Source organism: Monodelphis domestica, chromosome 1 (assembly GCF_027887165.1).
Source record: "Monodelphis domestica isolate mMonDom1 chromosome 1, mMonDom1.pri, whole genome shotgun sequence".
Lineage (NCBI taxonomy): Eukaryota > Metazoa > Chordata > Mammalia > Didelphimorphia > Didelphidae > Monodelphis > Monodelphis domestica.
Genome location: NC_077227.1, coordinates 359,389,649 through 359,401,722, shown reverse-complemented (window position 1 = coordinate 359,401,722; position 12,074 = coordinate 359,389,649). Strand labels below are relative to the sequence as shown.

The 12,074-nt window shown below is 41.2% G+C and overlaps 1 protein-coding gene across 2 annotated transcripts in view; it reads left to right on the top strand.

The window, feature by feature from the left end:
• The first annotated feature begins 873 nt into the window (after window positions 1-873).
• The window catches only part of ADAM19 (ADAM metallopeptidase domain 19), a 135,190-nt gene continuing 123,989 nt past the window's right edge, over window positions 874-12,074 (top strand). The window contains exons 1-2 of one of the 2 annotated variants that reach the window (XM_056811523.1): window positions 874-1,094; window positions 3,945-4,030. In XM_056811523.1, coding sequence (XP_056667501.1) covers window positions 971-1,094; window positions 3,945-4,030 — 210 coding nt within the window. In that variant the 5' untranslated portion in view covers window positions 874-970. The remainder of the gene's footprint in view (window positions 1,095-3,944; window positions 4,031-12,074) is intronic. The other variant, XM_056811524.1, reaches the window with a different exon arrangement.

Sequence of the window (12,074 nt, the reverse complement as noted above, 5' to 3'; positions counted from 1 at the left end):
TCCATACTCCCTGAAGCCAAGAAGAAAATGTCTAATAGCTCTCTACAAGCATTTGAAGGACCAATAAAGTCTCCATTATGCTTTTTCATCTTTTGCCTAACTATCTCCAGTTCCTCTTCTTATGGTATGAACTCCAGTCCCCTCACCATACTGCATCTTTGGACTTTCTCCAGTTTGTCAATATTTTTTGGAAAATGGGACACTTGCCACTGGAAACGGTCATTCAGATGTGGTCTGAAGAGGGCTGGGTGCAGAGGAACACTCCATGCCTTCCCATGAGCCTTAGGGACCTGGTTAGCTTTTGTTCAGCTGCCATAAGAAGCTGTTGTTGACTGACTTATTTTAATTCTGCAGTTCTCTAAAAAACCCTAGCTCTTTCCTCATGAACAATGAAACCTCTACAATCCCATGTTTTTGAAACAGATAAAAAACAAGAACAAATGGAGAACTATATTTATCCTTATTAAATTTCATCCTTTTCCAATCAGTCCATTTTCAAGTTGATTCGATCGTCCATTGTAAGGGTTTTTTCCCCCATATTCGATTTGATGAACGTGTCTTCACAGAAGTAAATAATATGTTGAACAAACAGCTTCGTACCTAGGCTAGATCCCTTGGGCACTTCACTAGAGACCTCCGGGCAAGAAGTCATCAACTACTCTTTGCATCCTGTCATTTAAACTAGTTCGGAATGCTCAGAGATAAGAGTTCTAAATGTGCATTTTTCACCTTTTGGTCTTTGTCCTTCCCTCCTTTCCTATCACACCTTGCCTGACCTCGGTCCATCCCGGCTCCTCCCTTTCACGGCTCAATTTCCCCTACCACATCCCCGACTGGTTGGAGGTCCATATCCTGCTGAATTGGATTGGGGGTGGAGCATCGCAGCTGTGAAAGGAAGGCAGCAGCCAGGGGAAGGCGGAGAGCTGGGAGCAGCGGAGGAGGGGAGAAGCAGCCGCCTCAGTCAGAATGGATGTGGCTCTGTAAAGGCTCGGGAGAAGCCATGCTGGGGGTCGCGGGGAGAGATTGGCTTTGCTTTCTCTCCTTTTCACTGCCTGTCCTAGGGCTGCTGGCGGCTCCGGATCCGAGATGGAGAAGTAAGTGTCTGTGTGGGCGTGTGTGGATGGGTGTGGATGTATGTATATGTGTGTGGGTTGGAAGAAGCTGGAGCCGTTGATTGGGGGGAACCTAGAGGGAACCCCCTATTCCCTGAAATATGGGCAAAAGTGCAAGGAACTGGGGGGTGGCTTGGAGCAAAAAAGAGGGGAGGGGGAACCATCCTTCATTTTGCCCTCTGATTGGGAACTTTCCTCGGGATGCCCGGGCTCGCCCTGTGGGTGGTTCCTCTGCTAGATCCCCCACTACGGGCTGGGCATGGCTCGGCTTTGTTTAGTTGTCTTGAGCTTGCTCCCAAGTAAGGCAGCCTCTCCTGCAGAGGAACCGGACCGAGCGCTCCAGGATAAACAAACACTCTCTTAGCCGGGTCATTGCCAGCCCCGAGCATCCACGTCCTCGCTCACCCAAGATTCCGTGTGGGAGGCTGAGTCCCAGCGTCCCGGGTTCAGTCCCCGCGGCATCCTTAGTGTCAGGCGCACAGCAGGCGCTGGGGCAGTACTTGCAGACTGTACCGCTCCTGGAGTTCTCTGGGGACCAGCTCCCTCCGCTCTCTACCACTAACGTGCCCCTGGATCCGCCCAGTCTTCGATCCGCTCCTGAAATAATCATCCTCTCAGTTCTGTCATCCTATGCTCTAGGCTTCCTTATAGTTCCAACGTTCTGTGTTCCAGGTCCTTTTCAATTCTGACATTGTATATTGTAAATCTCTTCTACCTCTAAAAGACATTGTGTGCTTGAAGATTCATTCCTTCTAGTGCTGACATTTTATATTTTAAAGTCCCTGTTTGTTAGATACAGTATTCACTCTGCGGTCTAAGGTCCTTTTCAGCTCTATCATTCTGTGTTCTGTGATTCTGGGTGGGTAACTAACTGTACTCATTCATTACAACCTCAAGAAATGACAGCCCCGCCCGGAGGTTGGAAGGCTTGGCTGGCTTTCCCGCCTTACTAAGATAATTGATAAGCTCCGAGCCTTGCGCTGGAGAAGGGTCTGGGTGCAGGAGCCTAACTGCTAAAGGGAAGGCTGAGTTGATCTGAGCTGAGTCAAGCTGATACTGTCCTGGGACTTAGTTGGCGCCTCAGTCCACCAGAGTAGCTTGCGAGGGGGAGCAGTCAACCGGCTTTCGTGTTTATGGAGTGGCTACAGTCCTGGAAATTGAACAGAGCATTTCAGGCAGGAGCTATGCCCTGGAGGAGCTGACAAATAGAGAGTCCACAGACATAGATTCTTTTCTTTTTGAATTTTGTTTCTCTCCTCCCTCCCCTCTCCTGCCAGCCTTCCTCCCAACACATACACTTTTCCAACCTGGAATCTTTGAGATAACAGGGTAGAGTGTGTGTGTGCAGGGTAGAGTGTGTGTGTGTGTGTGTGTGTGTGTGTGTGTGTGTGTGTGTGTGAGAGAGAGGGGGGGGGAAGGGAGAGAGAGTCAAAGAGAGAGAGAGAGGGAAAGGGAGAGAGAGTCAGAGAGAGAGAGAGAGAGAGAGAGAGGGGAAGGAGAGAGAGAGAGAGAGAGAGAGAGAGAGAGAGAGAGAGAGAGAGAGAGAGAGAGAGAGAGAGAGAGAGAGAGAGAGAGAGAGAGAGATGCTCTGGGAGGAAATGGAATCATGTTCCTCATCCCCCAGAGGTTGGGTGGCCTTCCTGGAAAGCAGGGGGTGGGGGTGGATATTTGACTGATGGAGCAGAAAACTCTTCTTACTGCTCAGGGAGTGCTAAGCATTTATAACACAGAAGGAAAACCCCTTCGCCTCCCTTAATGACCACTAAGTGAGGTTGTCTAGGGTCCATAACCCTTTTAAGAGGATGTCTTCATAATAATGAGCAGTCTTATTCAATTCATAAGTCTTTCCTGTTTGGACATCATATAGGAACTGTGTCAGGTCAAGTCAGGTGGAAAGCGAGGCACAACCCCTACTTTCTTAGAACAACATGAGATAACTGATCAGTCAGCAAGACTCAGGTTTGTGGAACAGAGATAGTATTTATGTGTAATAAGATCATACCTCCAATAAAGGAATGCCTTTATGTACAGAAGGTGCCTAATAGATGTTTATTTCACAGATTTAGAGCTGAGGGGCCAAACGAGTTCATTTGTTTCAATCCCCCTGGTATTATAGGGGATCAACCTGGGGCTAGAGAGTTTTGGTGACTTGCTTAAGGTCCCACAGGTAAACAGGACAGGGACTTGGATTGGCCTTTTTGTGTGGGCTACTCTCAGTCCTCCACCCTTCATAGAGTTCTATGCTGATGCCTTGTCATGGCCTAGCTGCTATGACAACAGAATACCAGATCTGATGAGTTTAACTTGAGCTGAAAAAAAAAAAAAGCCAAAATGGGCCCAGTGGACCCAGGGATTCAATAGAATTTAGTAGTTGAAGAAATAGACCAGGTTGGAATTGAAAGTACTTGTCCAATTCAGAAGGAGAGCACAGACTGAGAGTTCTAAACCTCTAAGCCATACAATTTCCTGTATCTGCTTCTACACAAGGTATTTTGAACCCCTACTATCCACACAGATGGAATCATCACTCTAGTTATGCCATTGTTTTGGTTTTTTTTGCTCATGATTGTTCTGCTCCTCAATAGTTTATGTTCTGCTGTAAAGAATAATTTGCTGTGAAAGACAAGTCTTGATAAATGAAATGAAGCATTTGCCATGATTCACAGAATCACAGATTTGGAGCTGGAAGGGAACATGGCAGTTGTGGTGGGGTCTCATAAGTAGCAAGTGACAGAATTGGGATTCCAACCTAGGTCCTCTCACTGTGGCATGCTGCCTTGCCCTACCATGGAGGCCCAGCTTTCATTGGAGTTTGTACTCTTTGTTCTGCAGGAGGAAAAGATGAAGCAAATCTCTTACCACAGCATGAACTGATAATTCCTCAGTGGAGAAGAACAGAGAACACAGCAAGAGAGAAGGTAAGACTCAGAGGTCCCTTCCTGAGTTGCGAGCATTGTACCAGTTTATTGGAATTAATGTCTTAACACATTTTCTTTTTAATGGAATGGCTTCTGTTAACTGACTGATGAAGGCAAGTTGAATGAAGCATGGTTTCATTGATTAAACAGATCTGCAACCAGAAGAAATTAGCACACAACCACAGTGTTCAGTTCTAAGTAATCCTGCTTCCTCTTTCCTGGGCTGACCCTACCTCTCAGCTCACTGAGGAATGCTAGTGCCCTCTGTTGTCTGATTTTGCCTGTGTTGAGATCTGGGAATCAGCTGCAGTTCAAGCACTGCTTTCTTTTTAAGGACAAAGGATTTAGAACCTTCTGATCCAGGCAACTAGTCCCTTTATTTTACAGATGAGAAAACGGAGGACCAGAGCTAGAATTTGAAACAAAGTCTTCTGACTCCAAATAGTCCACTTTGTACCACAGAATGTAGCCAGATTTGGAAAGAGGCACAACTGTTTAATTATGCTCAGGGAGAACCTAAATCTTGGTGAATTGCGTAATGTTAGCCATAGAGAGAGAGGGGAGTTCAAGGCCTGTTGTACCCATGTTCTTGGTTAAGGACTCTCAGGTACAAGGCAGAATGTGAAACTGGAAGGGATCTTTTTGATCATCTGTAACATGGGGTATGAAGTTAGAAGGCTTCAAATCTGGATCAAATCCTAGCGCTGATTCTTCCTGCCTGTGTGATTTGGTGCAAGTTACTTAATGGCCTCAGTTTTCTCACCAGTAAAAGATGATTGGACTAGGAAATAATAATTGCTGGCATTTGGCTTATATTGTAACATTTAGTAACATAGGTTACTAATCTTTTGTGGACCATAATTCATGGGTGTTGCTTAGGGTATGCAAATACTTTTTTCTGGAATTTGCCTTATTGGTACAGTTTTCTTTAGAGAGCTCTGGACAGTTATTCCTGACCTAAGCCAGGCATTTGCCTTTTCTTTCTCAAGCAGAATGGTGTTGTGGACTTAAATAAAGACCTAGATTTTATTTTATTTTGATTTTGATTTTTTCAGTTAACAAATATTTATTTTAAACTCTCTCACACCTTCCACTCATGGGCACGTTGCAAATACTTAAAACTTTCTTTTCTCCCTCCCTCTCTCTCTTCTTTCCTCCCTTCTTTCCTTCTTTGTTTCCTCATCCCACTGGAAAATGGATAAAAGAAAAACAATCTCTTATAACAAATATGCATAATAAAACCAAACAAATTCACACCTTGGCTATGCTGAAGGATAGGTCTCATTCTGTATCTTGAATCTATCATGTCTTTGTAAGGAGGTGCAAATATGTATCAACATTGGTTCTAGGGTTTAATGGCTGCTTGTTGCATTGATCAGAGTTCTTAAGTCTTATTTAAAGTTGGCTGCCTTTAAAATACTGTTGCCATTGTATATATAAATTATTCTCCTGGTTCTGTTCTATCCATTCTGCATCAGTTAATGCAAGTCTCCCAAAGACTTGGGTTAGAATCCTTTCTCAGATATGTACTAATTTAGAACACTGGCCATTTGACTTAACTTTCCTATCTACTCGAGGGAGATGCAATGGATGATGCCCTGTGAAAAACTTTCCAGCTTTAAAACTGTGATCCTTTGCTCTGATTCTCACCTGGTTCAATGACTCTTCCTCTGTTTGCTGAGATCTTGTCACTGCTATGCTCTCCTCCTCCTTCTCCTCCTCCCCACCCCCATCACTTTGAGGTCAAAGTTTACTACCTCATTCCTTTGAAGCTGACATAATACTGCCCCCTCCTCCCATTCCACAGTGAGTATAAATCCTGGCCCTGTTTCTTTCCATCTTGAATATAATCTTGGATAAGTCACTTCCTTTCTCTGGACTCCAGTCTCCTCATGTGTTTGGAGGGTATAGTCTAGATGACATCTAACATTTCAACCTGCTCAAAATCCCTTGAACCTATATGTATTTTTCTTTTTCTTTTCTTTCAAACCTTGTCTTCATCTTAGAATCAATATTGTGTATTGGTTCCAAGGCAAAAGAGTGGTAAGGGCTAGGTAATAGGAGTTAAGTGACTTGCCCAGGGTCACACAGCTAGGGAGGAGTCTGAGGTCAGCTATGAACCCAAGATCTCCCAATTCCAAGTCTGTCTCTCTATCCACTGAGCCACCTCACTGCTCCACTCTACAAATATTCTTGCCTACACCTTACAGATAAGTAAACTGAAACTTATAGAAGCCTGGTGACTTATCTGTGATCATATGGTAATGTCAGAAGTAAGATTCAAAACGCAGATAAGTAAGATTCAAGCGAAGTCAGGCTCTATCAAGCCAGAAAGGCTTTAAATATACAGTCCCAGAACAGACCATCTCTGCCAGGATCTAAGTACAGAGAGGCTCACCACGGATTAGCTAACTTCAAAGTAAAGGTAATCAAAGGAATAGATGGTGAAAATTTTATTGAAAAATATGCCCCAGGAATTAGAAACAAGGGACACTAAAGGATTGTGATTACACTGAAGCCTCATACCTCCATACAATAACTATTTCTTCTGAGATGTGTTGGATATAACAAATACCAAATTACATAATAAAAAAATGAAATTGATTAATTTTTAATAAGAAATGACTATCTTATTCACAAGGAAAACATTTCTGAATGAGACCACCAATAAGCTGAAGCAAAGAAAAAACCAGCATCAAAGTTTGAGAAAGATTAAAAGCAAGGTTTTCTATTTGTTACAACTTCAGTTTGACTTTCTAAAATGAGCTAATGATGCCAAAATAGGAAATGGATAAAGCAACCACCATTGACACAAATGATCACAGCTTCCTAAGTTTAATTGATGTAAATAACATATAGAACAAAAAAAGTTAGACCCTTTTAGAGCCGGCAAATACTAGATCACTTTTATAACCTGAGAGAGAAGGCAGTATGATACAGTGGAAAGAACCTTTGTAAAATAAGTGGGTTGACTTCTGAGGTCGCTTTTATTTCTAAACCTGTGAGCTATAAAAATCTATAGGCAGCCAACTGAAACACTGGGTTAGAACATAAACGTGTTTGTAAAATCTTATGGAGGGCAGGAATATGAGTAGGGTTACCTCATAAACTAGGAGAAGAAAATGTGTTTTTGAAAAGCTCGGTTAGAGAACCAACTAAGCAAAATTGTCCTAAGGGTATTTAAGGATGAAACTGGAAGGATGATAAAACATGCAAAAAATGGGGAGGTGGGAGTCTAAATATTTTTATGACATTCTTTTCATGAGAAATAAAGCATTAATTGAACTTTATCACATGGTATGTGCTGTGCTTAGGTATTATTTATACAAATACCAAATGTTCACAGATAAGTAAATATAGACTATATTGAAAATAGGCACTAAAAACTGGGGCAATCAGGTGAAGGGGTGGCTTCTAAACTGGACCCTGATGGAAGCTGGAATTCTAAGAGATAGGAGTGAGGAGAAAGAGCTTTCCATTCAACAGGGGCAGCCTGTACAAATGCACTGTCAGAATTTTGAATATGGGGAATAGCAAGTTGGCTGGTTTGACTGGAGCACGAATTATGTGAAGTAGAGTAATGTGTGACTCTCCTGGAGAGATAGGCAGGAATGAGACTGGAGAGGACCTTAAATGTCAAACAGGTGATTGAAAGTAGAAGTAAGAGGTAAAAGGGAGCTATCAGAGCTGCAGGAGGAGGACAGTGAAATAGGCTAACTAGACTTCAGGAATGTCATTTTCTGTCCATTGTATCGAGAAAGAATTGGAGATGGGAGAATCTGGAGGCATTTATTAGGAAACCATTGTAGGTAGCTCAGGCAAAAGGCAGTGAGGTCTTGTACCAAGGTGGCTGTGGTGTGAGCAGTGAGAAAGCAGACAGATATGAGAGGCTTTGAAGACGTGGAATTAGTCAAACTTGTCACACCTTTGGCTATGAGGCATGAAACTGAACAGTCTATAATGACCCCTAGTTTGCAAACCTGCATGGCTGGAAGAGTGCCACTTGGCCTTAATGGAAGTAGGCAAATCAGAAGTAGGAGTGGGCTTAATGGGAAAGATAACTAGTTCTGCTTTGAACACATTTGAGTTTGAGATATCTATAAGAAATCCAGGTGAATATGTCTAGTAGATTGTTGAAGATGCAGGGATGGCAGTTCAGAAGAGAGATGAATGTGTACTTGGTAATCAAATACATAGGGATGATACTTAAACACAAAGATGCTAATTAGATTACCAATAAAGAGAGTATAACTAAAGGGAGGAGAGGACTCAGGACAGAGCCTTGGAGTACACCCACACAAAGGGGGTGGAACATGGATGAGGATTCTGCAAAAGAGAGTGAGGATTGAGAGTTAGGATGAGAATCTAGAGTTGTTATAAAAGGCCAGGTAGGAGAGAGCATCCAGAAAAAAAGGGAAAAGCTTCAATGCCAAACATTTTAGGAAAGTGAAGAAGCAGTAGGACTAAGAAAAGGCCATTGTATTTTGAAATTGCAGAGAAAGTGGTTTCTGAAGAGGGCTAGAGATAGAAGATAGATTGCATCATTAAAAGTACAGCTACCACATTTGAATTTTAACACTAGAATCCCAGATGTGTACTACATGAGGAAATGAAAATAGCACTGAAGAAAGTGAAAAAAGCACAAAACCAGTATGATTAGATAGACTAGACCAAGCATTCACAGAGGAAGTCCATGGTGGAAATGATACCCCTTTGAGGGAATTGATGGTTTGATTCTCAAAGTATCTGAGAAAATGATAAAGTTTTGGAGAAAATCTTGACTTTCTTGACCCTAAAGAGTACCAATAAGTATTGACGCATATATTTAGCCTTCCCCACTGCAAAACTTCTATGAGAATAACATATCTAGTTATCCCTTCCATAATGTGACTTTTAGTTTTAAAATATTGTGAGTTGACATAAGAAATTAAGTGGAAATTTTGGGAGAGTTTTGTGTAAGCAGTAGACACCATGTGAAGGCCAGCAGATGATAGAGAAAAAGTTTTGAAATTTGGAAATGCATACTTAACACAAAATTTACAATAAGGGATTGTAAATATCCCCTTAAAGAAAAAGAAAAAAATTCAGACTTTTTCTGTGGTATAAATGGAGGAGCAAAAAATTTTACACAGCTTTTTTTTCTAGATTGAGAGGGTATCATGCCCCTAACTCTTGCAATGGGAGGGACTATGGAATATGCCAAGGTCATCCATAGAATACTATAATAGCTTCTGAACTGGTCTCTTTGCCTCCAGTCTCCCTTCATTCCATTCCTCACAGCTGCCAAAGCAATTTTTCTTGAGTCTATTTTTGAGCAAATCACTCTTCTGCTCAAAAACTGCACTAGCTTCTATTGTCTCTAGGATAAATAAAAACCCATCTGTTTAGTCTTTGAAGTATTTCATAAGTGAGCAGAGTCCAGAAAACCATATAGGTGATGATTCTGACAATGTAAATGGAAAAAAGAATAATCTCAGAATAATAAAGAAATAAATATTACAAAATTATACAGAATTGGCTCCATAGGAGAGACATGAGAAGACCCTTCCTTATACTCCTTTGCAGAGGTGGAGGAGGTTAGTCATGCATATGGAACATTGCAATATGTTAGTAGATTTTTTTGATGTGTTGATCCGTTTTGCTGATTTTTTTCTTCCATTTTTATTCTTTAAAGAGTAAACTCATTGCTACATGAGATGGTTTGGTGGGGAAAGAGTGGGATACAAGAGAAAATTTAGACAATATTAAAAAAAAATTTCAATAAAATTTATTTAAATCACCACCTGTTTTTCCAGACTTCTCATACACTACTTCCCACCCCATACTCTGTGATCCAGACAAGCTGACCTTTTTCTGTTCCTCAAAATTCAGAATTCCTTCTCCCCTTCTCTGTCCCTTTGGTCACCTTCTCCTATTCTTGAAATGCTCTGTACTACTTTTTTTTATTATAAAAAAAGCATTTGATTTAGTAGGAAAAATACACCTATATGTATTGGTTCTGTTCTGGGCCCTCTTTTCTTCTCTCTTCACATTCTTTTGGTGACCTCATCAACTCCCATGTCTAGAATTATCCTCTTTACATGTATGAGCCCCCTTGAGCTCTATTTCCAAATTACCCATCACTTATTAGGAATTTATATCTAGATATCTCACAGGCATCTTTAATACAACATGCCCAAAGCAGAGTTTATTATCTCTACCCCTTGCCCCGATTCATTCACTCTTCCTACCTTTCCTGTTCTTTGGATTATCCTTCCAATGGTTCAGACTTTCAACTTCAGAATTAATCCTTAATCTTCACTTTTGCTCATCCCCAACTCATCAAAATTTTGTCAATTCTATCTCTATGATGTTCCTCAAATCTGTCCTCTTTTCTTCATTTATATACCTACCACTGGAGTTCAGGCCCTTTTCATATCTCCTAGACTATTAAAATAATATCCTAATTGGTTTTCCTGTCTTCATTTTCTCCCCTCTCAAATCCATGATTTGTATACCTGCCATCTTGATAGTCTTAAAGCACAGATCTGATCATTGCTTCTCCTCTCATGAAGCGCTATCATCTCCTTTTACTTCTCTGATTAAATGAAAGCTCCTCTATTTGGTCTGGCTCTACTCTACCTAAATTATGATTATTTCCTTACATACTCTTTATGCTTTATTCCTGCCCCTTACACACAAAATTCCATCTCCCCCCTTTTGTGATTCATTCAGGCTGTCCCTCATGACTAGAATATATTCCCTCCTTCCCTGCTGCTTTGAATCTCTAGTTTTTCTCCAATGCTTACCTCAAGCATTATGTCCTGAATAAGGACTTTCCTAATCCCAATAGCCTTTTGGTACTTTTCTCCTCTCCAAATTATCTTGTATGTATTATATATCTAATCTTATATGCCTATGTGTGCACATTTTGTCTGTCTTTTCTAGGCTGTAAGTTCCTCAAAGGTAGGATTTTTTTAAACGTCTTTCTACCCCAGTGCCTAACTCAATACTGAGCACAGAGTAGGCAGCTGGCACATATTACTTGATTGACTGGATAAACCCCACTGTGGCTCTGTAAAATGGTAGCATGAGCAACAGCCACACTGCAGCAAAATAGTCTCTGTAGATGGGCTAAGCCAAGTTGGTGAATTAGGGGAATGTCTATCCTGAGAACAATTTGTTCCAATAGCTAAGCTGAAACAGGTGCTGTAGAATGCTTTTGATAAACGATGAAGACACCGAGGTTTGGTGATGGTAGGTCATTGCCAGCCATCCTGATTTTTGTTCTGCCATGGGACTTCAATGACTCTGGAAGAGAGAGAGTGGAGCTGATGACTTTGTGCAGGTCTACCCTTGTGATGTGATTGGTCTTCTTTGAAAACAAAGGACTAATAACAACAAATTTCCTGTTGAGAAATTATTGGGAGGGGCAAGGGTAAGTGTGATACATGATAAGATGGCACGGATGGCTTAGGATATACACTGATGGGCAGAGCGATCACTTCCATAAGCTCATAAAATCACCAAAGTATTTTCTAGAGATGATGCCTTGCTCTTATTGTCATGACACATTTATGAAAGTGATGGTAAAAATTTCAGGCCATGTAGGACAGAAATAGAGGGAGGGATATTAGGGCAGGTCTGTGGAAAAGATGTTTTGGCACAAGTGAAGTCCTTTGGTAACTTTGAGTGATAATAATAACAACAACTGACATTTATGTATTGTTTTAAGGTTTGCAAAGTATTTTGCATATATTGGGATCCTCAACAATAACTCCACAAGGTAGATAATACAAGTTTTATCATCTCCCTTTTACAGACAAGGAAACTGATTCTTCTAGAGGTTAATTAACTTACCCCCAGTGAAAACCCAAGCCTTCTTGATGTGAAGTCCGATACTCTGTATATCATACCGAATTGTTTGTAATATACCCTGGGTCACTACTTGCTTTATTTTCCTGTAGACACAGATACTGTGGCCTATTCTGTCTTTCCTGTTTTTTTTTTTTAAACTCTTTCTGTTTTTGTAACAACTTTTAAGACAGAAGAACCATTTTTTTCT